Raw genomic sequence first — 27,951 nt, 5'->3', positions numbered from 1 at the left:
AAGAAAAGAAAAGTATGTATTGCAATGTAACCATTTATTTCACTCCACTACAAAATTATATCATTATTTGAACTATGATACAGTTTCCACATATACATAATGTACAGTTTACAATTTAGAGAGAAAGTGAGGATATGATACAAGTAGTGTGCTGTGAAAATAGTCCTTTCATGTAACATGAGAACAGGTAAGTTCTTTCCAGGAGTTTTGTTTATAATATATATATATATATATTTTAATATTTTAACAGGTTAATGATCTCATTCATTTTTGATGGGCTAAATATAATACTGATATGAAAATCGAGTAAAGTCAGGCTAAATTAAAGTACATTTTAACTGTTGAATCGTTACAGTTAATAGCTCTTAAATGAAAAGCACAAAAAAGATTTCCCTTTGAATTGTCAGACTGTCCCTTAATAAAGATATTAGTGTAACATTAGTGTAACTTTATGAACAAAAATGGGCTACAATATACCAGTTGTCTATGTGCTTTGTACCCTTTCTACCTGTCTTTCCCTGTTGTCAAGACTAAAAGTAGAGTTTGTATGATCCATTTACAAATATTGCTTTTTTTAACTACTAAGCCATGGCATTACTATTATCACTGAACTCATTCAAATTCTTCACATAAATGTTGTGTTATCTATTGTATTGGTGATCTGTTAAACTAATGAGGCAATGGAAGTGGAAATCCCAGAAATATCAGTTGACTGTGCAGAGAAGAGAGCAGTCTGTATACCACAGTATGTATGAATATCAATTCTCATCCAAACAAGTGGGGTTTTGACAACTGCAATCACTGGCCATTATTGGAAAGAAGAAAAAATTGATTACATTCATCAGTGGAACCAGGGTGTCAGAGGTGTGTTTACACGTAAACACTGGCAGTCTAGATCCTCTGGGCGGCAATTCTGCAGTGGAGCTAACAGAGGTAGCAACTGCATTCACAATGTAAAATGACATTTATACAATGATATAATAAATATGGTAACTGCATTCTCATTCAGGGTGATATAAGCCACGATGGAAGGAAACATTTGTATTTGCGTTTCACTCCTTCACTCACGCATGGAAACACGGAGATGTTTCTGTTTTGGGAGTTTGGAGGAAAACTGGGACAGTGGTTTCTTTTATTCTCACATCTCTACCACCACAATTATTAGCCTAGTATTGCTTCATATTTTATATTAGTTACCTGTATAAAGCACATTTTTCCTTAAGCCACACAATGAACTAGTAAAATTTTTTTTTTTTCAATTTGCAAAGATAAAATTCACACAAAAAGTTGCCATCTAACCCAAAAATTGTGTTCATCCTAAAAAGAAGGATGTGTTTGGCAAATTCTACATTACCAATACAGAAAAGGGAGCTCCATGATGGTGGCTATCCTGCGCAGAGAATGGAGTTATGCTTTCTTGTTCCTACAGTACATTCGATTAGTGTGTCTATGCTATGTTCTATAAGATAGGTAGAAGAAAAAGAAACCCATCACTGCTCTGCTGCCAAGATGGTTTTTCCAAAAAAGCCTGAATCCTCTAATCTAATCAAAGTGCCACAGTGCTTCAACAATGGAAGAGTGAATGAAATAAGAAAGGACGGCTGTGAGTACTGGTTTTTACAAGATGTGATAAAGTAGTTGTAAGCAAAGGAAAAAGGGTTTCTGAAAACTAAATCCTCCTTTGTTTAGGAAGTGTAAGTGGAGGGAAGCAGCTTGAAAGGCTGGCAAGACACTGAAATGCATTTTTACTTTTCCTCCTGTTATCAACCAGCTGAATGTGCAACAGTTATATTTAACTGGTGTTGTGCAGCTAGTCTAATAGTAGTACAGCAGACGCAATAGTCATTAGAGAAAAGAGCAAATGAACCAGCATAAAAGCCAACTTACTACTCAATGCTAATTGCTCGCCCTTTGTCCAACAGTAACAAAGTCCTCACAACGGGACAAATCAGGTTTGGTGTACCGCACTCTTTAATAACTAAATGAAAGGAGCGAGGAAATACATTTTCAATTTGCTCTAATGATCACTGAGCTGAGTGTGTGGTAAAGACAACCATAGTGTGACTTTCATGAGCTGTGCACTGGCTCATTCCACAAAGGCACCGTTACTGAACAGGGGCAAAGGATGGGGTTAGGTTAGTGTGCAGAGGAGGAAGATCAATTTTATTCATTTATTTATTATTATTATTATTATTATTATTATTATTATCTGTCAGTTATAGCAGCTGGTACATCTCCAACATCTCCACCCACTTTCCATTTTATCATCCACTTATGTTGGGATAGAGCCAAACCTCTAAGCCTCTGGTGTTTCTATTTATCAACACCTGATGCTTATTTCTGACCCTGGTTGTGTGGGACTATATCTGGGTCCATCTCCTGTTCTGACAGGAAAACCTAAATGTGCAGTGTTTGGACCCACCTCACACTGTCTCCAAGAATAATGGTTCTGGTCATTGTTCTGAAGGAGAAACCTAAGTCTTCAGTGCATTTTAAGAAGTGTTCCTTTTATGGACCTTATTTCTCACTTCAGGTTCTGGAAGAGAAGTTGATTCCTGTCACCATCTTCTGGATTTTCTCTTCATTCTTCAGGATGTTGGACCTCACGGCACAGATCTTGTCCTGCTGGTCCTTGATCAGCTGGTCCAGCTCAACTAGTTCTGCTTTAAGAGGCTCCACTGCCCGGTCTGTCGCTCTGCAGCACATACAAGCACGCACACATCAACACGAGTGAATTACCTGAGAAACAAGTTGAACAACTGCCTACGGTGACCCGCAAATACAATCATAGAACACTTTGTTGTTGATGAGACTTCTTTCTCAAGCAGCCACAGCAAAGTTGCTCGTCACTTTCAGTTTAATTCAACCAACATATCACACGATACACCACTCACAACTCACCAATGCACGACAAATTTAGTAAGCTCATATCTGAGTCCAAGAACCAGCTCTGAAAATAAAATCGCCTACATTAAACAAAAGCCCAACACCCACCTCTGCTCCTGCAGCAAGGCCTGTGCGTGCTCCTTGTTTTCCCGCCTCCAGGTGTGCAGTTCTGCCTGCATGGCGTCCATGTCTTCCTGGATGTAGTCCATGATCTTGCCCAGAGGCAAGGAGCTGCGGCACACTGTCTGGATGGATGAGCGCAGCCGCTCGATCTCCCTCGTCACCATGTCCTGCTCTTTCTTCCGTGCTGCTTCAGAGACCAAGTTCTGCAAGTGAAGGTGGTTTTTAATGGATGAGTTGTGAGGAACAGAAACAATGGTGCCGTTGATTCACAAAGGATCTAAACAAATCAAATATAACTCAGGGTGCGGAGCTCCTCACAAAGTGCATCGAAGATCAGTCTAGTGGTGAAGGAAAGACGCTAAAATGTTTTCATACACTTTGTTTGATTTATCATTCAGCAGCACTGTATCAAACAGCTGTAAGAATACACACAAAATCACTCGTGTCCCTCGAGCAAACATAATAAACCCTCTTTAGGAATTCTACCTTTGCCAGCAACTGCAGCAAGGCTGCATTTAGTGGTTTAGGATTTCAAGGCTAAAAATGTTAGGCAGGAATTCTACCAACCTAGCTGTATATATAAAGATCAAACGTGTGGCTGAATTGTGTCGGCCAAAGAGCGGGGGGAATGACTGACTGGCTGGTGAAGGCTTCCAGTGTATGGTGTGTGTGTGGTTGAGGAGGGGGTTTGCTGTATCCCAATTACACTCAGTCCCTTGATGGAGAAAAGGAGGGGAAGGTATCAGGGAAGGACCTCCTTTGGCAGGGAGCAAACCCAAGGATGTTTGCTCAGCTGGGGCTCGCAAGGCCTCTGAGTGTGTGTGTGTGTGTGTGTGTGTGCTTGTGCGTGTGAGTGTGTAATGCAAAAGCACTCAGTACTGCAACCCCAAAGCCACACACAAAAACACCAAGCAGAGGATCAGGCGAAGCATACAGTGGACACACACAGCCCCCACCCGCACTCCTGGTCTTAAAGTCTTGTTTATTTTAGTAACAGGCTGTGGCAGTGGGGTTATTTTACTACAGTATTGAGTAACAACTACTACACTTATTCATCCTTTCAAGTTCAAGTCTTGGCCCAAATTTTTGGCCATTTGGCCCCCACCGATGGGAGCACCTGCCCTCACCAGGCAGCAGGAATCATAATTGTGACAGTGTGTAAACCAAACGACAGCTTCCTCTTCAAAACACACAGTCTGTCACACATGTAGGTGGACGTAGCATTTTCCTTATCAAGCACATCTCTTAAAACAAACCAAACCGCTCCATGAATTACAACTTGAAACGACAGCTGGACTGGACCGGACCACACCGCAGAAAATTAACATCAAACACCATTGTTTGCCGTCACGTCTTTTCAGGAAGTTAAGTACAAATTTCTGACAACCTCACTCTTTGTTGCCCGTTTGCGGTGGCTCATGAGTGTGAGGGATGAAATGCCTTGGCGCGGCGGTCCCCCCACAAGGTGGGTGGCTTTCCACTGGGTGCCGTGAACCCTGCAGCTAGACAAACACTCTCCGGCTCATTCGACCTGCCTGGCTGCGGTCTGCTCTAACATGGCCCAGACAGGACCCATGGCTTCGTTCTGTTTGCCGTCCTCTTCTTGCTACCTTAGCCTCCCTCTCCTTCTCTGTAGGAAAATAAAAAACTTGGCGTGAAAACATGACCCCTGGTTCGTGTGCACTCTGTCCGGGTGGATATAAATCACTGCTTTATGGAGGTCTCTGTCGGGGTCTACAAGACCTATGTGCTCCTCGTTTTCCTTTTTCTCACCCAGATCACAGAACAATATTTAGACGTGGTGACCACAGAGGAGCAGGAGGTGAGCGGGGAGGAAGGGGGGGCAGGTTTTCCCATTATCTCAGACATGATGGAAGCTCCAGGCAATAACAGAGGCTCTGGCTAATGCTAGAAAAGGCAGGTGGACTAACAGGGTAGCTAGGTCTGGAGTTTCATACCCAAAGCTTGATCTCATAGACTGAATTATCTCTATCTTGTGAAAGCAAAAGAATAAATATTGTGATTGTGTTTTCCTCAGCTTTTATTTTGTTGCTGGAGGACAAAATGTTGACTTTTACGTGGACATATTATCAGACTGCAAGGCACACAACACTGTGAAATTCACCCAATCATCACATGCCTAATTAGCTTAATTAGGACATACGTGCAAAACTGTGTTTTATAGACTGCTTATGGGGATTTTCTCGGGCAAGAGAAAAACATTCTTCAAAGTATCCTCTGACATGAAAAATAGCTTACAAGCACAGGACCTGTCAGTGGTGGAGGAACCTCTAGGGCATCATTAAGTAGGAAAACAAAAATGCACACACTAGTTTAACAGCTGATAATGAGAAATCAGCTTTACTTCGTTTTTTTAGAAGCCAGCAAGACTGACTCAGTGCTGTTCAATCATCATGTTTTATTTTACATTATTCCTCTATAATCATGATTAAGTGATTTAAGATTTGTTAGTTATGTTAAAGGGATAGTTCAGCATTTTGTCAAGTTCTCCTATTGCCCTAATAGTCATAGGTGTAGGTTCATTACCTTTAATTATTGGTGCATGTTGTTTTGAGATCCACGGGGCAGAAACATGAGCTGCTCAGTGAACACAATGGAGGGGAATGGTACAGGTCCCCTGTCCCTCATCAAACTCATCAAATACACAACAACTCCAAAACGCTTTCATGGAGAAGTTGTGACCTGGACAGTCACCACGCTATGAAATAATCATGTATAATTATGTAACATTACGACACACGAAGCAGATACTCAGAACTACTTGCGCTTTTGAAATCACTCCGCCCAGCAGGCGTGCCTGGAATGTAGTTCTGGCTATGCATTTGCCTCGAAAACGACTCTGTCTCATAATGTTACATTATCTCATAGCACGGTGAATGTGCAGGTCACAACTTGTCCAAGACAGAGTGAATTGTGTATTTGATGTGTTTTGAGGGATAAGGGACATGTACTGTAGCTCACGTCTGCCCTGCAGATCTCAAAACAACATGCACCAATAATTAAAGGTAATGAACCTACTCCTATGACTATAGGGATTATGGCAATAGGCAAATTTGCCAAAATGTTGAACTATGACTTTAAAGTTGTGGCGGCTCAGAAGTGACTGAGGAGAATCCCTCACATCATCATCATCACCCACTCAAGTGTGAAAAAATCTAGTTTTTGTCAAAGTATGTTATAGATCAGTGAAGACCACATCTAACAACTGCAGCAGAGCAGGGAACAGCTCTCTTTGCTGCTGGTGACCATTTGGAAACTGACACACACCGTGATGGTTTTTACAGCGTGTTCCTCCGGCAGATCTGAGAGGTGAGCCAGGGAGTGAAGCTTAGGATGAGAATTGGCTCTGGATGTTGTTTATGGGCTTCCTAGCCATTTTTCATAGAAGGCCATTTAAAAGTCTAGCTAGATCATAAAAATAGCTTGGAGTCAGTGAGGTGAGGAGAAAAGCTTACAGCCAATGAGGTTACAGGATGTTGTTGCAAGGTCACTGTAGCCCCTTGGGGAGACAACTGAGATCACCATCCTGGCTGTAGGGTGAGCTGAGAGGAAGCTTCCTGAGGGACCACTGGCTATAGTAACTGACAATCGAAAGTTGTATTAAAATAAGGCTTAAACAGCAGCGAGGGAGAAGGGGACTTCTGATCATACTTAAAATATGTTGTTTACGCTGAGGTCTAGACTGATAACGGATTGTGGCAGCTTCAGGTAGGTGCTCCTCACAAACCTGACCAGATTCCTAGCGACTCAATATGACCTCTACAAAAGTAATATGACTAATGGAATGCCACAGGGTCATTTCCTTGTGTTTCCACAAAAAACTCTGGATGTTTATGAAGACACAGAGGTCTGCAGAGAGGAGTATTTATTTTCTTGACAATTCTGCAGAGAGAATTCTGGCCCTTCTCCTCCGTGCCTCTCACTCAACAGCCATCCATTTGTACGCCACAGGGTTTATTTATACATTACAAACGTTCATCAAGGCTAATTTGATGGGGTAAAGAAAACGGGGAAAAGAGTACACAAAAATTCTTATGAAAACGCAGCTGCTGCAAGGGCCAGATTCTGTCTAAATAAAAAGAGAAGTATCTTGGAATAATATACAATGCTGCCGAGGGGTCACAAGGAAGGTCATCCCCATAAATATACAGCAAAGGCTTTGGTCACACACACACACACACAGTGGCGGGCTGTGGCAAAACACAATCATGTGGTTGTTTGAGTAATCCCCTTATTTACATCAGTACAGAAATGGAGCAGTTGCATTAACAATAGCAAAACTAATTTAGAACAAAGCACAGCAATTACTATGGAAATTACATCAAGGTTAGATTTCTAGAAAACTTACTAAATGAACATGACGTTAAATCTTAATGTAAAGGAGATTGAGACCTATTCAGAAAATGTGCCCCAATAAACATCAGCTTTTTTGAAAAGTGAATTGCAGCAGCTGAAATGTTAAACCTGTCATACCACATAAAATGAGGAAGCTCAATATTTACATTTTTGTCCCTGCGTGTTTTAACCATGATTACAAGAAAAAAAGCCCGACTCCATTAAGCTGACCTCTCCACCCTTTCATGTCAGGAAGGAAGTCATTATAGTTCTTTATACAGCTGACGAGGCAAGGCCAATAATGATGGAGGGGTGGGCCCAACTCGTGCTTGGAGCAGACACAGTTGCTCTGAGCCGCTACTGCAGACCGTGCAGGATTCCCCCTCAAATGAAGGTTTGGAACCCCTGAAAACTGAGGAGGCTGCATTAAGAAAATTAGGATAAACTCTGTGGCGATGCTCATGTTTCACAAAGAGCTCTGCCATCCAGGATGTTTTGACCGTGTGTGCCTGTCACGCGCATTCATGGCTGGACTTGCAATATCTCTTTAATTGAATTCTTTTTTATGTTGTGTGAACTATTTTTAACATACCGTACACATGTTAAAGGTGGATGAAAAAAATGCCAGGCCTTTAAATTCCTGTCAAGCTTGTTTCAGTTTGCTGATGGTGAAGCTGCAATGTCAGGTGTGAGTTATGAGGGATGATGTCTGAGACCGCAGTTAGGGAGGGAAGAGATGAGGGGGCCTGTGTGCATGAGTGACGGTCCAAAACAGTGCATCTATTAGAGTCAGGGTGGTCAGCTAAGAAGGGATGCAGGGAAGAGCATGCTTCAGTGGGGAGGACCACCCAAAGCAGACAGTGTACACTACCTCACACCATAGAGTACAGACACAACTGTAAGCTTCACACTGATTCACACTCCAAATAACGATGAAAGAGCACTGCTCTCTTTAGCTGAAAAATAAGCTGACAGAAGGGAATGAGCAACGGCAGCAATGCGTCACCTCGACAAAGCTGCTCTAATATGAAGTCTCTCCCGAAGAGGAGATGAGAAAGAACTTCTTGCTAGAATATGTGAGCCCATGTGCAATAAGGTTTTTCAATGACTCAAAATACAATTCAAAAGACTAAAACTGGTTGAGCAGAGACTCGTTTCTGTAATTATTTCTACAAACAGTGAAGGAGTGTGAACAGGCTACAAGATTCCTCTAAAAGTCCCCAAGATGTCAGATAATCTGAGACTGTACATGGCACAGAGAGGTCTGTAATAAAAACTTCAAGCATACCAAAAACATTGAGCAACCCCAGAAAACAAGCTCATTTTGCTCCAGACATCTTGATGTGTATATCAGATGTGTGTGGTCTGTTAGAGACCATACTCTGCTTGTCTGGTTATCAGCCATTCGGCTTCATTGAAGGGGAACATTTTTGTGGTTAAGGCAGTGCAATTACACCTCTCCGATCCATTTGTGTATATCTTTCTTTTGATAATAACCAGCGTTGCACTGGGCATGATCAAAATGCTTACCCTGGGAAGCTAAACCTCCAGAAACTGTGGCTGGTACAGCTGATGGGGAAGTTTAACAAGGATTCTTCAGTCACTGAGCTGGAGAGAGCTAGACTAACAGTGCCCTCTAGTGGAGATGGAATAGAATTACCCCTCAAACAGTACATACCTGCTCTTTAGATTTGGGGGAGGATGGTGATAATTCATAGTCTTTCTTGGTCTCGAGGATCTTTTTCACAAGGCCACCTAAGAGGAAAGAAACAGAGAAGTGAAAGATGTGTTTTTTTTTCTTCCAAAGCACCAGGTAGAGGAGGAATAGAAATCAAAAGGCAATTATTATGCCTTTCAAAGTAAAGGAAACTAAAAGGAAATATGACTGTACCGTGTTTCTCTTCACCATCTAGCTCTGGTCGACGATCCTGTAAAAGAAAAAAACTAGTCTGATAACTATTCAAACCTTATCTTTCTCCACGACATTTAATCAACTCACTGTTCCAAGCCACTCACCATCTCCATCTCAGGAACATCTAGGGGCTGAGGGACGGCCTCCTCCACGAGGAATTGCTCATCTTCCTCATCTTCAGATAGCTTCTTCCCATCCAAGATGATAGGTGCTGAGGCCTTGGCACTTGACAGTCTGGAAGGACGACAAAGAGCCTTCAGTTATATGGTTTGTACTGTATGGGAGAGATATGCCATCCTGTTATCACACGTAACTGCTGGCTGACTGGCTAGACTCGCTCACTTTAATTCATCAGACAATCACAAACTGGTTAAATAACATAAGAGATCAATGTGTCCAACTGGAAGAAAGAAGATGAAGAATGCATTCACAGAGAGGAGGAGGTACTTGTCCCAGGCGACATAAAATATATTAGGGAATATTAGTGATGAAGTCACCTCTCAGCTGGGTTCACGTCAGCGTAACTCTCCTGTCTCTTGACTCGAGGAGGTGCTGGCCGAGCGCTGCTGGGCCGCGCTGTTCGTCTGCTGTGGGATTAAAGGATTGGACATATTACTGAACAAAAGCTCTTAACTTCACTATTTTAAAACTAAATATGTTCACATTTGTACAAATCAGATTTGTTTAGTTTAAAAAGCTGTGTTATTTCTCTAATAGGACTAATTCTTTCAGCTCTGTGGGATTTCCCAAACGTCTACTTTGCGACAGCCTCGCTGAGTCATCCAGATTTTGGGATAAGAACCGCTGCTTGGAACAATAAACTTTCACAGAATTAATAAAACTGCTTAAACACAGCTGTCTTACCAAATTTAGCCAATTAGCCACTTAAATAACAGAATAGACTCAATTACCCAAATCAAGGCAATTTTTCAAACTGTGTAATCTACTGGAATTGATCCTGGATTGGTTTCAAAAACAAAACTACTACAATTACAAAAAGTGAAATGTACCAACAACCTAATTAGATCCTCTAATATTACTTTATTACCATAATTAGTCAATTTATCAATGTAATATGTATTGTATGACAACTGTGCATTCATGCATTATGCGCAGTTGTTTCTACATTCTTGGGATCAAATGATCTCCTTTCCTTTTGTAAACAATCGCCCAGTGTGGCTAATGCTAAAAGAGATAAAAGAGAAGGTAACGAGTCTCCTTTCCTTAGCATATAGCGAATTTAACCAGCTCTCATCATGGCTGCCACTGAGGTCGCTCTACGTCATTTCACTCAGTTCGGAACTTTCTTAAGCAATAAAAAAATGGCATTTCAACTGCATCCCCTGTCTCCTGTCACTCCTTCATCCAGCCACCAGATGTCCTCCATGTTACTTCATGTTACTTGTCTCCTTTTCACTTCCACCAACAACACCTGTTCCCATCCCCTCCATACACCAGCCACTCTGCCGGTCATGTGATTCATAGACCGCTGCCCAGCCATTCTGCCAGTTACCTGTTAATTATTACCTTATGTTCTAATAAAATCCCTTTATACTGCTTATGAGTGTGTATTTGTGTCATCCCTGCATCTGCTCTATACCCCGACTGTGACACATCACGCATCAGAGTTTTTTTACTTAGTGAGTAAAGTTACTGACTACACAGACCTGGAAGCTATGTCAGATGGCACGGAGGAGCCTGCAGCGTCTCCATTTTCCTGAGGGGTCGGCCTCTGGGCTGACTGGGCATCTCCATCTGTGAAAGGACAACAATGACTTGTAGTTAGCTCAGCCTTTAATAACAAAGAGTAGGGCTAACAAGTCTATACGATCTTTTCTCTAACTTAAATGCTACCATGCTAAAAAAGCACTGGGCCACTTCCACCATATAACTGTAGCCTTTACCTCTTCACTTTGACCTTCAACTCATGATGACTTTGAGTGTTGTCCTCAAAAACTAAAAAAAAAGTGGTTTAGCTTCAGTGATGAAAAGCTGCACTTCTGGATGAATGAATGCTGGGTGTGGTAACAGGTTCAACACATGACAAGTAAAATAGATTTGAAGCTTTTACCAAGAGAGGTAAAGGGAGTAGCTCTCTGTTTTGTTAAGGACATTAATCTGACTGTTGTCTGCCCATGTTTTCTATTGTTTGCTGTACTGGACCTGCTGGATCTTCTTGTTTTTGTCAAGTGGACAAAATTTTCTCTATTTCCTCCAGTATTTACAATGATGTGAAAACTAAACCGACAATTGGGCCCATACATACAGTAGAATTTATACTTTTAGACTTAACATTGAACTTTTCTGAAATTTCTGCAAATCACTAACTTTCAGTTTGTTTCTGCAAATGTATATTCCCCACATACAGCTCATATCCTATTGCATCCTGCAGAGTCCTGTTAAGCACATCGAGACACTCTATCTGATATTGGGCTTTACAAATAAACTAAACTGACTTGCTCACAATATCATCGCCCTTAATCACTGAGTGAGTCACTCATTCACACACCCACTGAGTGACTGTGCTGACTTCCTGACATTTTGGGGAACACATTTCTTTACTGCTTTAATCTGACTCAGAGGAGAAGACCAATCAATTTTATGCTTTTTGTTTTCAGTTCATAGGCAGGAAACATCCTGCATTAAGCTAAAAGTCATCAGCAAATGTATTGGCTATGGGCTTTATTTATTCAGATGAACAGAGTCAGATTGCCTTTGATGCTGCAGCTTCCCATTGCAATGCTCAAAATGAAGCTTTGATCAAGTGCGTGTTTCACGTTGACCCCATTTCCACACAAAAAAACAAAACTTTTATATGTTCATAACCCCATGGTCGCACTGCACGCGGAAGCTGCGCGCGCGCACTGCGCACGGCTTCTCGGGCGCTTGGGTGGTCGCACTGGGAGCGTACTTCTCCTCTTCTCTCCGCGCCGGTCAGACATCGACTGCAGTCGTTCATACTCGTATTCACTCGGTTTTCCACACACACGTCATTTTAAACATGTGTGTGTGTGTCTCATGTGCAGACGCAACGGTCAAATATGTATAGATGGACAAGCAACGACTTTGTTAATCATCATTTAATTATTCTATTTTGAAAATTGCCCGGATTCTCTCGCCTTTTCTGTGCCCGACTTCCTGTCTGGTACAATCTGGTCTACCCAGCTTGACAGACGGCGCTCTCGGCGCTCGCGGCGCTCGCGGCTCGCGTGAAAAATAGAAATGAACCGATCTGAAGCGCTGCAGGCGCGCGCACTGCGCTCCACAGCGCGAGATGTGCAACCAGGCAGACCGGTTAACATGTGCGCCTATCTGAAACTGCCTCCGCTCCAGGGCGCTGCGCCTCGGTTCCGCGTCCAGTGCGACCAGGCTGTAAGAGAGAGAGCAGACGTACCTCCTTCGCTGTCAGATTCATCTGTTGAGAGTCAAAAACACAAGGCATGGTTGGTGTATTTTCTAATACAACTACTTAAAATTACAGTGCTCTCTACTTGTTTTCATGTGCCATGCTAAGTGTAGAAGGTGAAAAACAGATGTCTCTGTTGTGCTGTGTTTCTTTGTGATATTTTTATGAAAATGTTTTTTGGGAGAACTTTGTGTCCAAGCTGCTTCTGTGATGCTTTTAAAGTCTTGAATGCCACATGTAATGAATCACTCCTACCTCCCACAAGGGAAGTAGTCAGTGATTTTATTAGACATGTGGAGATCAAACAGAAAGCAGTCAACTGTAAAATCAGGTTGGACCTACTAAAAAACCCATCTGTCAATGACTTCAGTGGTCAGCAACATGATACGAGACATCTGTATTAGCTATGTGAAATGAGCCTCATTGGTAACGATGATTAGAATAGGAGAGAGAGAGTTAAGGGTGTTACCTTGACCTCCAATCTTGGGTCTGCGCCTCTGCCCTTTGGCAGATGAAGGCCGAGGTATTCTTGCTGGACTGTCCGACTGCGAGAAGAGGAAAAGACAAGCAAGAAAAAGACAAACCTTTAGATAATGAGCTCTGGAAGGCAACACCACTCACTAATCATTATACAGAATAGTTGAAGCAGCCTTTCGATCACTATTCATTTTGTTCGTTATGTTGGATGTACAATCAGGTATGGTGCTATTAAGCATGAATGAACATTCACACAGACATGCAAATTATGAAAGTTGAAATTAAGAAGAAGAATGAAGAGGGGGGTGTTGTTATAGCTTGACTATCCAGTTTTGTTTAACCCTCATACCAGATAACATACTGGGTCGGATATCAGAAAACAAACAATATAATTTCAGCTACTGGTACACAAGAGGAGTGTCCTTTGGCAAAACAGAATGTAAAGAATGCAAAGCAGCTCTTGTGAGGGACAGAATCAGGATTGGAATCCTTAACATCAGAAATACTTCCAGAAGCACCATGCAAAACATATACAGCAGTTGGGTTGAATGAGAGTTATATTAGTGATATTTTGTGCCAGAGAGGATGATGGAATAATAATAACATCCATCAAAACAGCAAAAAAAAAAGCTGGAATGGAGCCCTGCTGTACCATAATTGTAATCATATCCTTTCCATGGATAAAACAGGGCAGTTTTATACTTAACTGAACACTCAAGCTTTGCTTACACTGCCAATCATTTCATCTTTGAAATAGCTATCCAGTAATTGAGCAAGCAAGTTAGTGAACTCAGTTGTTTCACATCCAATTTATGGAGCTAAAACATACATTATGCCCCATTTCATTAATAAGTCTGATAGCGAAAGGTAGCTTTACAAAAGGGAACTGGAGTAAACAGCATTGCCTACACACTGGGATTTCCCTTGTGGCAGCAGGAAAGCTGTTGAATGCAAAGTGCTTTACAAAATTATGCCAGAAGCATGCAGGTTGCACATGAATGGCGACAGCTTCAAAAGCTTTCATTATGGATAAATATTGGATTGTAATTACACTGAGAGACACTCAATGCATCATCTTGAAAAAATGCTGCGATGCTAAGAAAATAGACTACAGTTAGTTCTTACCTGATTTTCAACTGTGTCTGCAGGCTGTACACAGCAAAGAACACTGCATTACACCACATCACATTTATCAACTATACAGTTAACAGGTGCAAAGCCAAACCCCAAATGCCTCGTACACTACAGTCCATATTAGCACTAAGCAGCCAGCCACCAAAATGCATTCTAACACTATGATGTCTGCAATATGCAGCTCTAATGTTCTACTGATTGTTTCTGCAGGGTTGAATACCTCTTCAGTTGGGCTTGGTTCCTTGGTAGAATAAGAGGCACAACATTGGACAATAAATCTGATGTTTTTATAACATAAAAAACCCTCACCCTCAAATTCAATCTATCAACAATGTAGACAAATAAAGTCAGTCATTAACTATGTGTCTTAACTGTCTGAGTTATCGAATAGGACACTAAACCACTGTAGGTGTAGATGAGACAGTCAGAGATAGAACTTACAGCTGGCACGGGTTTGGCTGTTTTGCTGGGCTCGTCAGGGCCGACTTTTTGCTCGATATCCTCAGATACTCTGGACTAAGCACAAACAAACACATTCTATGTAAACATTGGCATTTGTGGCCAAAATGTACAAGTATGATTTGTGTAAGTTTAAGTAGCATACCTTGCTATTGCCATTCTCCACAGTTTTGTTCCTCTCTTCCCCCTCTTTGTGTCGCTCCCGCTCTTTATCTCTGTCTCGTCGTTTTTCCCTGTCACGGTCCCCGTCTTTGTGGGAGTCCCTCTCTCTTGTCTTCTCTCTCTCTTTATCCCTGTCCTTGTCTTTTTCTTTTTCTCGATCCCTCTCTTTGTCCCTCCCCTTGTCTCTGTCTTTAACTCGTCCTTTGTCTCTATCTTTGTCTCGCTCCCGGTCTCGGCTCTTGTCTTTGTCACGCTCTTTGCCGGGGTCCTGTTCGCTGCGGCGGTGCTTGTCAGAGCGTTCCCTGTCCCGGTGATGCTCTTTCTCCCCGTCTCTCCGTCGACTCTCCTGCTCTCTGGGCTGGTCTGGGTCCTTCTGGTCCCGGCTCCCGCTGCGCTCTGTAATCCTTTTCTTGTCCTAGAATAGTTCATATCAAAACAAACAGTGAGGACAGCCACAGCTACGGTACATGCTATATAGAGTTGAGAAGCATGTGACATTAGAAATCCATTCTGAGAGGGGCTTGGGCCTCTTACTTCTCTATCCAGGTGACGTTCACGTCCTTCCCTGTTCTCCTTGTCCTGGGACCTGGAGGTGCTAGCCTTGGTCTTCATGTCCACCTTTTCCCCTGCAAGTACTCGCTTCACTGCATCATCGCTGGACATCTAATTTATTAGAGGAAAACACACTCATGAGTTATATTAATAGCAGTCACATATCTGCTAACCCTTTATGCAGTAGATTTCCAGTTTGACTCCCAACCATGTTGATCATGGTGTGTACCATAGACACTGCAACTCTGGTAATATGTTTTTAAGGGTATGAATGCCTCATACCCCAATGAATTGTGTCTATTTATACATTCTTGTGTACATTCTTATTACTACTGTTTCATTAAAGATTAAAAAAAATGAAATACTATCTTTACCATTCATGTAATAAATGGCTTCAAAACAGCTAATGAAAAACCAATGATCCATAAAATCTGTGAGGAATACATTCAATAGCTGACAACTGTCTGCATGACATGATATCAAAATACAGCTTTCCCCCTGGCACCAGCTCATCTGTTTACACTTCATCTCCAGGGTGCAATTAAAATATTTCAGAGTTCTCCCAGAGGTGGCTGGACAGTTTTGCCAAGACTATCATATTTTAATGTGAAAGATAATACACAGAAGAATATCTGTTTTTCTGTATTGCCATATATTTTGTCTCCAGAGTAACTGAAACAACAATGTAAATGAATGTGAGAAATTGGAGAAATGGAATCTGAGTCTTGTAAATTTCACAGTCAGCTTTTCAGTGTATTTGTGTGTGCATGTGTGCGCTTTATCTTCCAAAAAGACAGACCTTGTTGAGGCAGCACTTGGCCATGGCCTGCAGCAGCTCATTGGTTTTCTCAGGCTCGTGGCCAGCCACAATGCGTGCTGGCTTTGCAGCCAGGGGCTCCCCACTCACCAGCATCACAACATCTATAGCTTTCTGGAGGAAGACTATCTTAGAGTCCTTATCCTGCAAAGATAAGAGACACTGTGATACGCAGCTACATGCACAGGAGAGGCACGAGATAGCATATGTTTATGAAAGTAAAGGGACTCCAGTGGGACTTATTTTTACAAAATTATTTAACCCTTGAGACACACATATAGTTTCAGAGCTCAACAGAAGGTACCCCTCCTGTATTACAATTCAACATATGATGCAAAGCTGTGCACAGTTGTTGAATACTCAGTCCAGCTGACATCTAACATTTCAAGAGAAAATCCTGACTCACAGAGCTCCAGTGAGTAACATGTAGGTGTTTTGTATTTAAGATGTGCAAGCTTTATATTATTATTCTGTATTGTTATCTACCATGTTTTGTATTGCTTTCATACCAGGGCTCCAGACAGCCCCTAAGGGCATTTTGCCCCTAAAATTTGAGACAGTCCAAGTAAATGTTTCATCATTGTGCATGGTAGGGGCGACTCGAAGACTCGTTACAGATGGCAGGCCAATATGTGTGAGGATCATGAATGAAAAAGAATGTAAACATTTGATTTGCAAGTTGATTTATGGTGTGCGCCCTTAGATTTTCCACTTGCGGTCCTAAAATTTTAAGTTAGGGGCCACTGTGCTCCTAGTAAAAAAAAAGGTTAGTCTGGAGCCCTGCATACTATGCAGCAAAGATAAGGCCCACATTATGAACAATGCATTTCCTACCATTAATATTCAAATTTAAATTCTAGCAGGCATGTAATGGAACAGACACTAGTCCAGACAAATGACCCGGCTAAGCAGTGCTTCTAGTCTATCAGCCTGCTGCATCTGAGAAGCTGGCCAACTGTGTAACATAAGGACTTGGTCTGGTCTGTAGCGTCTGATAATTACCATGCTGATCATTTCTATTCAGTAACATGCTCATGCACAGGGCCGATCAAGGCTATTAATACAATACATAACTGACATAAAATACTAGGGGTCTGATTCAGACTGAAACCTGAGGCCACATGTGGGATAGTTCGCCAAATCTGCCCTTTATGAAATGGTACAGTTTGTCTCTCAGCAACATGTAAAGGCTAACACTTGTTTCTCTCCCTGCTGGTTTGATTATTGTGACATTCAGTCAGATGATGATCTACCCCAAAATAATTTATCTGATTGTCATTTTACTACAGAAAAAATCAGTCCTTGTTCATAAATACTGCATGACCTTGCACCATGGTACTTGTCAGGCACAAAATGTTCTTTAACGTGTGTGGCGAGAAACTTTGGTGAGGGATCTTAAAGCTTTTGTCCTCCAAGCCACTGAAGCAACATGCCCAAGGATCTGAAAGAAGCTTAAGTAGACTGAATCTGTATTAAGAAAGTTAAATTTGTCTTTCAGCACAAATTTACAATTTACAGGAGACTATTTGCTATCTATAACCATGTTTGCAACTCTCGTTCTTTCTCTCTCTTCCTTTCTGTCTTTGCACACTCTAGGCTCCATACTTACTTTATTTACTAGGAGCACAGTGGCCCCTAACTTAAAATTTCAGGAGCTCAATTTAGGGGCGCACACTGTAAATTGACTCACAAAGCAGGTATTCGCTTTTCCTTTTCATTCATGATCCTCACACAAATTGGCCTGCCACCTGTAATGACAGGTTCCAGATTCTTAGAGTCGCGCCTTCCAAGTTCCAAAGAAGAAAAAGGCAAATTTTTTTACTGGTTGCAAAGTGCAAGTAGATGAAAAACTTGTACTGTCTAAAATTTAAGGGGCAAAATGCCCCCATTTAGGAGCAGTATGGAGCCCTTAACTGAGAATAATGTATTTTGAAAATGTCTTGACTAACATAAAGGCTTACAGACATGTTTTTACACATGCAAGTGCCTAGGGCAGTGGTTTTCAGTAAGAAAGTCACTTATAGAACAAAAATTACATTTTCATGTAACAATCACAATATCACTATGTTTAAGAGATCATTTGATATATCAGATCCACACAGATTTGATGCTGTCCCTCTGCTTAAAAACGATTCCAAATTATAATAGAACAATGACAAATGAACTCCATTAGGTCATAAGGCTACTGATTTGGACACTGTTTCTGCTCCTGGTCAATATGGGGTCAGATCTCAAACAGCAGACTTGAGTTCTGACACCTTGACAGGCCTCTCAGTCATGTCCTGCCAGATCCTCTCACTCAAAGAGTGTTACACAGGCAGCGTTTAATGTTACCTCCACACACAGAGACACCCTCAGACTGTCCCATGCAATGCACAGCTGATCTCCCATACAAGTGAGGCTGCTGCTTAGGACATTAATACCTTAACTGTGCACAAGGCAGATAGGCAGACTGAAGAAAAGACAATAGCCAAACAGTTTGATAAGGTCGAACTGAGTGTGGTCAACTTACCTTAACATTATCAGACTTCATTTCGTTCTCTCCATATAGACCTTTCATAAAGCCAGTGGTCCTGATGACCTGCAAGTGGTAAGAAAATAAAATACCCATGCTTAATTATTGTATTGTTTTAACCATTTTATACACCTAAAACTTTAATATACACACTGCCAACACAACCAGTCCACAATTATACAACAGCGACAGCTTTAAAATAGCTAATGTCCTCACAGTACCCAAATCTGTTAATATGATTTCCAAGTACACAGCACTGGTGCTTTCCTAAAGCCCACAAATAAACTAGCCTACATGCTAATTAATGTAAATATGGAAACAATATTTAAGAAAATCAGAAAACTGTCCATTAGGCCTATATTAATTGATGGATGCTCAAAAACAACATTCTGGCCATTAATACAGGTCTTAAAGCAGAAGTAAGCGATCCGGTCGTTTTGGCTAACTTTTTGTCAGCCGATGGAGTTAGCAGCCCCCGCCCTCGTCATGATTGGTCCTCGTCCCTACGTCACCACATTCACGCGCATCCCTTGGCTGCACACACAGCCCTTCATGCCATTCTCTCTCCTCATTGGATAAAGGTTGTAGGATACAAGGAAGTATACAAGAAGTTTTCTCCTCGGCTTACAGCAGAGGAGAGTGACTGACAGACCCGTGTTTCAGACCAAACACTCTATGTAAGTGATTGCTGTCGGAAGATATAACTATTTAAGACTTATATTAACACAAACATTCTGCTTACTTCTGCTTTAATATAATCTACTGTATCTGCACTGAGAATTCAGTTATTGGACAACTCAATCCTGAAGTTAAACACACTGCTAATCAGAGGAAAGGAGTCACACATGTCGACACACTTCCCTTTATCAAATATACATGAACCTAGGGTGAAATATGAGACTACCCAGCTGATGGAGCGTGCAAAAGAGATCCCACCTATGCTTAGAAAAGTGAAACAGATTTTAATCTGTTCAACATACAAAGAATTCTGTGAATAATAAGTGGACAAAAATAATAGTTGAGAAAACGCAGTGTGTGATGTAGTAGCTCTAGTGCCATTTTATCTAGCACTTAAAGCTACAGAAAAATGTTGGCTACCAGTTACTTGACATAGTAAAACTTTTCTGCATCTTATACATCAAAATATTGAAACCAATTTATATGAGAAACTACTTGGTCACTACTTGGTTTCAGCTGTGACCAGTTTATAATGTTTCACAATCAAAAGTATCTTTTGTGGCAGCTGGCTGAAGATTCCCTGTGACAATACAATCTATACAAACTGCATCTGTATTTGGGAATTAATGAAGGGTATGCATATTCTATCCTAACTATAATCTCAATCTGTGAATGAATAACCTGTCTCGTCATATGTTGTACACTAAAACGAAAATAACAAATGTGTGTTATTTGTAGGTTGTAACTGTAGGCAGATGCTAAACTGATCCCAACATACTAGGAATCAGAGTTCATCACTAAGCTTCTCAGCCCTCTCCAAAATCCAGGACAGACGCCAAGTGTACATAATCATCCATGTAGGTACCTTATCTTATTTTGCAAGTAGCTTTGAGCAACACAGTCAATGTTTTCCGCATCGAGTAAATTCAACGTAGACAATCCTTATATTTCTCTCTTATCAAACAGCCCGACATCTATAAACTGCTCAGCACCCGTGATTTCAACGACAATTTTGATTTGACTTAAAAATCACAGCGATTGCATCACGGTTAGCTAACTGCAAGGACAAAAACTGGTTTGTTGATCCCTGTGTCCTGTGTGGGCTCATGCCATGCCTAGCAACTAAACGACGCCGTTGATACAGCTAGCTAACTAGCAAAGCCACAGTATTAACTTAACAGACAAGCTAACATCGTTTTGCTAGTGAATGCTAACGTGGTTTTTGTTTGGTTGGTGACAGACCTTTGTGGTTTAACTGCTTGGCCAGCCTCATTCATACTACCAGGGACAATGTTATAGCTTGATGAAGGCAGTGCTATTTCAGCGCAGTAACTGTTACTAAACTCTCGTTAGCTTAGTTCATGCTAACCTTTGGTACACTAGCTAGCGAACTGCCTTGCTAATCTCGGTTTAAATAACACAAATCCCGGTGGAGTCGGCTTTTTAATCGAGTACATAGGCAAATAGACTCACTGTGTTTGTTAAACAAACGCCAGCTTGCTATCCTAACGGAACATTAGCAGGGTAATTTAGGTCTCACCTCACTGAAGATGTCGTGAAGGTATCGAAACGGAGGCTTGCTTAGCAGTTTCTCCGTTAGAGGCGGTTTCTTAATCACTTTGCCCAACGTGTCCTGGGTCTTTTTCACCACCGCCGCATTCATGACGGCGGGCGAAGGTAAAACTTGTTAAATGAAGCGCGAAAACAACAGAAAAACTAATGCGGAGTGAAAAAACTAAGTTGGCTCTGTGGTCTGGTGGTTGCCATGTCAATACACTGCAATCCCACAGTGCATCAATACTGCGCATGCGCCCAGGGTTTACGGTTGCTAAGCGCTGGACGTGACCATAGCAACAGGTAACAATCTTTACTGAGCTGCAACAAAGCTGTAGTAGATAGATCATAGACTGCAAAGATATAGATAGATAGATAGATAGATAGATAGATAGATAGATAGATAGATAGATAGATAGATAGATAGATAGATAGATAGATAGATAGATAGATAGATAGATAGATAGATAGATAGATAGATAGATAGATAGATAGATGTTTTGATTTGGGTATCTCTGTTTACTTGGTATTTGGCAAATAAAAAAAGAAAATTAATAATAAAAAATAAAAAAAACGATATGGCATTAATATACACTACAGTCTACACAGTGCTGCAGAGTCTGATTCGTGGCCCACTCATTGTAAAATGTTTGATACCGGTCAACTTGAGTGTGTGTCACTGTGTCTGTCTGTGTTTGGATGAGTGCTGCCCTCTTTATTTATAGTAGCTACAAACAGCTTTGATACCTGTTTGGTGAGTTCAGTTGAGTGAAACACTACGGAAGAGAGGGCAAAGGGAAGGGTGAGTGCAGATACGTTGCCTCTTGCTGAAGGTAAGACGTCTACTCTGAGCTTTGAATTAAATACCGGTACATACAGAGTTTGTAGGCTACAGATTTTAACTGTGAAGTAGGCTAAAAGCTTTGCATTTTTATTGTCATAGCCTACTAAAAATGTGTGATGAACACATTTGGAATGATGCATTTTATAAAATCACAATAATGCAGATTTTATGTGAAGTTTCTGTCATTTGAATCCCAGGCCTGTCAAACTTGGCCAGTCTGTCGCATGGAGGACTGAATAGCCTACATTAGATATCTGTGCAGTATGCTGTTTTCAAAATGTTTTCCAAATAAACACCTGACTGAATTTTAGTTCCTTCTAATCTACCTGCCGACAGTCACTGCAGTTCTCTCAAAGGACAGGAAGTGATGTTTCGCTGGGTCTTGCTTGTTTTGTTCTTTGGTATCTGTGCAGGTGCCAAAGACCAGAACAAAAAGAAAGAGAAGCCCCAGTCCCTGTCAAGAGGTGGGCGACACTCCTTCATTCAAGCGTGCACAGTAGCTTCCTTTAGAGTCATAATGAGCAAATAAAATTCACAGATGTAGTTTGATTTTCTGTCACAAGACAAACAAAAATCTCCTAAATTTGAATTGTTGTGAAGAGAGGACGTAATTAATATGAAACCACATAATGTTAATGCTAATAGCCTACTGTTGCTGACTTCACTGTTTGTTTCTGCAGGATGGGGCAATAGTATTAGTTGGGTCCAAAGTTATGAAGAGGGCCTGTCAAAGATGGTCAAAGGGTAAGACTGCACCTTGATGAACAGCCCTGAATGTTTCTTTATTCTGCCTGGATGTGAGTGTTTGGCTGTGAGAACAGAATTTAAATGGGAAACAGAAGTTCATGTCCTCTTAATTCTTTGTTACAGCTGTATCTTCAAGGCTGGATACTGACAGAGAGCATGCATATGAATTACTATTGCCCTGCAGGGAGCGACGTGTATAACTTACAGCTACTGAAAATCCTGATTTTTATGTTACTTTGATGAAATACTTTTTATATATACTGTATATTATGTATATAATAGCACAGTGTATTTGCATTCCATACTGAGATGATTGGCTGAGATGTGTTTTCACCCTCATTATCCTGCTAATAAATCACGAGGGTGTTTACGTGACTCACAGGTTCAAGATGGGGTTGGAATTTAGCATAATGCAGAACTATGTTTCATGTACAGAGTGATCCACTCATAGGAAATACCACAATTTATGTCACACAAAAGCAAACTGTTATTCTTTTTTTAAATCTTTTAAAATCTGGTTTGGCAACTTCAGTTTGTAATGTAGCCTGCATTCACACCCAACATTGTGCTGAGGAATGTGACTGTCTCTCTTTGGTGTTGTTCTCACAGCCAGAAGCCTTTGATGGTCATCCATCATCGAGAAGACTGCCCGTACAGTCAAGGTGATGCCGCAGTGCTTCATTACTTCTTTTCTTTTAATGTAAAAATATAAGCTTGCACACCCTCCGCTGCCCTGTGACCCACACATGGGTTTGGTTTCACAGGAACAAAACAGATACATTCCATAATACCTGCCAAGTGGGATATGAAATAGCAAAGTAGTATATTCATAAATCACTCAGCTGGCTTCCTGGAAGTAAGCTCAGTGGCAGTCTCTCTCCACCAGGATTTCTTCACACATCAACCATAAAGACCACCTACAGGTCAATGTCTGGCATGTTTGACTCTTGCCAGCTTTGAGTGAAAAAGCAGAATATTTTAACACTCTGCGTTTTGAAGCTTAACACACTGATCATCAATCAGTTTAGTTCTCAACTCAGCCAAACTTACCTGAGAGAATAATTTGGCTCATCATGTCGTGTAATGAACAACAAGAAAACCCAACACTCTGTTACTGTAGGTCCTGCTTAAACTTGTTCCTAACTCTGCTGACACCCTCTGTCCAAAGACGACTGACAATGCCACTTGTGCTGCTTTTTTTCTGTCTAATACAATGAAACAATACCTACTGTAATTATCTCTGCAGCACTGAAGAAGGCGTTTGTTGCTGAAAAGTCCATCCAGAAAATGGCCAAAGAGGATTTCATCATGCTCAACCTGGTGGTAATTAAAGATTTGTTACATATGAAGAAACTCTGAAGGACAGAATATCAAAATCCTGCCTGAGTGAATAATACAAAGGGTCAGTGTGAGTGAGTGGAATCTCATCAATGCTCTAGTTATGGACAAACTGCTGCTGTTTTTATTATGTTTTGTGTTGTACAGGAAGATACTACGGATGGAAATATGGCACCTGACGGCTACTATGTTCCTAGAATACTCTTTGTTGGTAAATATTTACACACAGAAAAATCATAATTTGCACAACTGAATAGATGTATTTCCCCTATAATCCACTCCCTGCTGTATCCTGCTTCTTTTCCAGCATTAGTATCTGCAGATTTCTTTGGGATGCTAAAGTAGTTTTATGTGTTTTTTTAAGCAGACTGGGGATTCAAGTGTAATCGATGGCATAGACATAGTGCTGATGAGAGGGAAAGGAATAAAGATGAACAGGCTCTGCAGTTATGTATTCTTAATGATGGAGTGGGAAGTGTTGGGGAAAGTAGGACTGGATATTCTCTTTAAACTCAGTTCTGAGTAGCCACTCTCTCAGCAGTAAGACGTCACCACATGGTTTTTCATTGTAACTGACACCTGCTGTGGGTTTGTTTCCTCTTTCTTTACACCGTCTCTCTTCCACTGCTTGCTCCACCACTCTGTCAGTTTTGAGATTTTCACTGCTAGTTGTTTTTAAGGACAGTAGCTACAATAAACAGGAGCAGTTAACTAAACCAGCAGCAAAACAGCTCAGATTGTCAAATAACCGCTCTCCTCAGCAGGTTATTTTGTGTGTGTGTGTCTCTCCACAGATCCCAGGAAGGTTGTGCGTACAGAGATCACAGGACAGTACAGCAACTACCGCTACACTTACAAGCCCGATGACATGGCCCTGTGTGAGTGACCATCCACCTTAACGACAGCTGAGGGGAGGAGGGAGGAGGGGTGCTGCACCAGTGCAAGACAGACTGGACACACATTGTTCTCAGTACTGTGACAGAAATAACAAATTTTATATATGAGCTGGCTCTGACAGGGTGAACAGAGGTGGGTTTACAACACCACTGCTCTCTTGCAGAAACACTAGGCATCAGGTAACACATACACATACCAATCTGCAAAGTTAAAGCAGAAGTAAGCGATCCGGTCGTTTTGGCTAATGCTGCGTTCCAGGTAGGCTTTTGAAACAGTAAATTACAGCTTCAAGTCACAACTTACGACTTTGTAGCGTTCCAGGCAACCCACTCGTGTTTCTCCGACCTGTTTTACCTGTGAAAGTGCACTAGAACGGCCACTCGTAACTTCTGACCCGTGAACTCGTACCAGATTGAACTGGTACGACTTCACAGGTCGGAAAAACACGAGTTACGAGTTTCCTTGAACGCACCATAACAGTCCTCATCCCTACGTCACCACATTCATGGCGTCCCTTGGCTGCACACACAGCCCTGCATGCCGTTCTCTCTCCTCATTGGATAAAAACTGTAGGATACGATAAATGTTTTCTCCTCGGCTCAGAGCAGAGCAGAGTGACTGACAGACCCGTGTTTCAGTCCAAACACTCTATGTAAGTGATTGCTGTCGGAAGATATAACTATTTAAGACTTATATTAACACAAATATATCACTTACTTCTGCTTTAAGTTTAAGATACACAAAAGGAAGCAGGTGCTTTTAAGGTAGAGGACAACATCACCTTAAAACACTGATATGGCAACATGGATATTGAAACAGTAAATACATAAAAGGTTATTTTTGCAATATATATGACCCATAGATAAAAAAATAAAAAAAATCTGTATCTGACTGAAAATTCTGACTTTTTTTTATCCCTACGATCATAGTACAAACAAACCTTTAACTGGGGAAGGGAACATAATCTTTTTAGCTGTTGTATATGCTCAATATCTAAAGTATGTTGAGAATGTGAGCAGACTTCATAGTCCAGTGACTCCAGTGCATGTGTGATTCAGAAAAATACAGTTCTCCATCAGAGATATATTAGTGTAGTAAAAAAGAACATTATGACTAAATCTGATTCATGCCGCTTGCAAAGTCTTTGCTGAGCTATTCTTGGGAGAACAGGACCACGGTCATGAGTATTTGTCCTTTCTTTTTCAACAGTGGTGGAAAGCATGAAGAAAGCCAAAGTCCTGCTGCACGATGAACTGTAACATCCCTCTGACGTCTGATGTCTCTGCATGCTCCAGTCGGGATGCACCTCCTGCTCAGTGTCAGCAGTTAAAAGTTTACACACTGTCCAAAGATCAATACAAACATAATCAATAAAAAAGTGAAAGAAAAAAAAAAACAGTCCTGTGGGTGTTGAAGGTTGCACAACTTTTGGGATTTTTAGTTGCACTTTCATTTCTACTTCATCATCTAACACCATGAAAAGCAAACATTATTTTCTTTCAGAATCAAATCAATATGATAAGATTCTGATGATTATAATGTAATTTTACATTCTTATAGATAGTCTACACTTAATAAAAAACTATTATTTGAAAGAGAATTTTACATCAAGTACACATTGATCCAATTGAGTGGCAGAAGATGCGTCCATGACCTCTAGCTGCAGTTTACCAGAATTTAAGGCCTTCATAAAAATGCTGGAAAGTATTTTTTTTCCACGTGATGAAGACAGGAGGGGAAATAATTTCATCTTATTGGAAAGTTACTGGAGAATCAAATGTATACCAGGTTACAGATAGTGGGATGTTTAGTCCACTAGGTGGCAGTATAATATAAATGCCTATAGAGTCTATGTGCTCTGTGACTTTTTATTTTATTTTACTGTAATCCTGTTTATACTAAGTATTGCAGATATTAATTGGGAGATTGTTTGTGTTTAAGTTTAGCAGTTATAAAACCTTCATCATACTCAGAGCGTGAGCATAGATAATGTACAGAATGCAGTTTCTTCCCCTATCATGTGCTCCATGCTGCAATCTCTGTAGCACTATTTGGCCACTGACTGTATATTCCACCATGTGTTCATCAAACACCTGTTATATGAGCAGCATCTCTGTTTCTCTTGTTAAATGGTCCTCGCTGACATCTCAAGCTGAGACAGGAGGGAGCCGCACTGCATGGCCACAAATAGTGCAGATGCAGTTTTCAGCTGTCAGAGCTCTGGATTAATAAGCTTGTTTTTAATTGTTATGACTTTGCTGTGCTTCACTTGTGCTGTCCCCCTTTTTAAATAAAAAGTCAGTGGAAAGGTAGAGACAGAGATGTGCATCAGTACAAGTGAGTGTTTTGCAAACTTGAACACTGAAAGTCCTACGACGCATCCTGGAGACCCATTTATTTAGCATTTCTGTGAATTCAGAGAAAATCAGAAAACAGAGAAACATTTTAAATGGGTCAGTAAGTCTCATTCCTCAATATGATTTTTCCTTAACATCTACTGAAGGAGCTGATCACTGAGAAATGATTAAATTATTCACACTTTGGTTGCATTTTTTCCTCCTCTCATACAGCCAGCGCTGACATCTGAAGCAATTGTGTCTGCTTTTCTCTCATGTTTTTTAGTTATCTGTCTGTCAGATGGACCCGAGATGATTCTCCAGAAACTCCTGAGAGTTTCCAGCTATTCCAACTATTTTCCCCCCACTTTTTTTTTTTTCTCCTAGAAGTGGGTTTCATAGGCCCGCACTCAGGGGTTTATAACAAATGTGTCTCCTACTCAGAATTTCCTATATTCGGGGGCTGACAATTCCCTATCTGGCTCATTGTGGTGCTGTTCCAATGCTCTGTGACAGAAATTCTGCTTCCAAAATCCTTTCCACATTTCATGCCTCCGAAAACACTGTCATATGGGTTTAGGAATATAAAATATCTCTGGCATTACATGACAAATAAATAACAAATTATTTAACATTGGTGGAGAAACTGGATAAAAATGTATTTGCGGAGAGATACCTCCTCAATAGCCTTCCTCCAGAAGAAATGCTTTGCAGTGATGCAACTGGATGCTTCTGTGAGTACATGGGCATAAGCCACA

The 27,951-nt window shown here is 41.1% G+C and overlaps 2 protein-coding genes across 5 annotated transcripts; one reads left to right on the top strand and one right to left on the bottom strand.

Annotated features, from left to right (window-relative positions):
- Positions 1-1,427: 1,427 nt before the first annotated feature.
- ift54 (intraflagellar transport 54) lies at positions 1,428-21,276 on the bottom strand. Of its 4 annotated transcripts, none has more exons than XM_085764301.1 (17): positions 21,018-21,276; positions 18,797-18,865; positions 16,267-16,428; positions 15,450-15,578; positions 14,899-15,330; positions 14,736-14,810; positions 14,515-14,535; positions 14,286-14,309; positions 13,153-13,228; positions 12,672-12,692; positions 10,945-11,032; positions 9,775-9,864; positions 9,382-9,511; positions 9,257-9,293; positions 9,044-9,120; positions 2,995-3,212; positions 2,487-2,695 (listed from the first exon to the last, which is right to left on the bottom strand). In XM_085764301.1, the coding sequence occupies exons 1-17, from the start codon at positions 21,138-21,140 to the stop codon at positions 2,530-2,532; spliced, it is 1,938 nt and encodes a 645-aa protein (XP_085620427.1). In that variant the 5' UTR covers positions 21,141-21,276; the 3' UTR covers positions 2,487-2,529. The 4 variants fall into 4 exon arrangements, with proteins under 4 accessions (XP_085620429.1, XP_085620430.1, XP_085620427.1 ...); XM_085764302.1 differs by having other exon boundaries at positions 9,775-9,861; XM_085764303.1 differs by lacking the exon at positions 14,515-14,535 and having other exon boundaries at positions 1,428-2,695.
- A 533-nt stretch (positions 21,277-21,809) lies between these two features.
- Positions 21,810-26,236, top strand: agr1 (anterior gradient 1). The gene is made up of 8 exons (XM_085764750.1): positions 21,810-21,864; positions 22,212-22,339; positions 22,556-22,619; positions 23,232-23,284; positions 23,869-23,945; positions 24,108-24,171; positions 24,755-24,838; positions 26,067-26,236. The coding sequence occupies exons 2-8, from the start codon at positions 22,243-22,245 to the stop codon at positions 26,114-26,116; spliced, it is 489 nt and encodes a 162-aa protein (XP_085620876.1). The 5' UTR covers positions 21,810-21,864; positions 22,212-22,242; the 3' UTR covers positions 26,117-26,236.
- Positions 26,237-27,951: the final 1,715 nt, after the last annotated feature.

This window comes from Trachurus japonicus, chromosome 21 (genome assembly GCF_045865225.1).
Source record: "Trachurus japonicus isolate A0001 chromosome 21, Traja_1.0".
NCBI lineage: Eukaryota > Metazoa > Chordata > Actinopteri > Carangiformes > Carangidae > Trachurus > Trachurus japonicus.
This window is presented reverse-complemented; position numbering and strand designations above follow the sequence as displayed.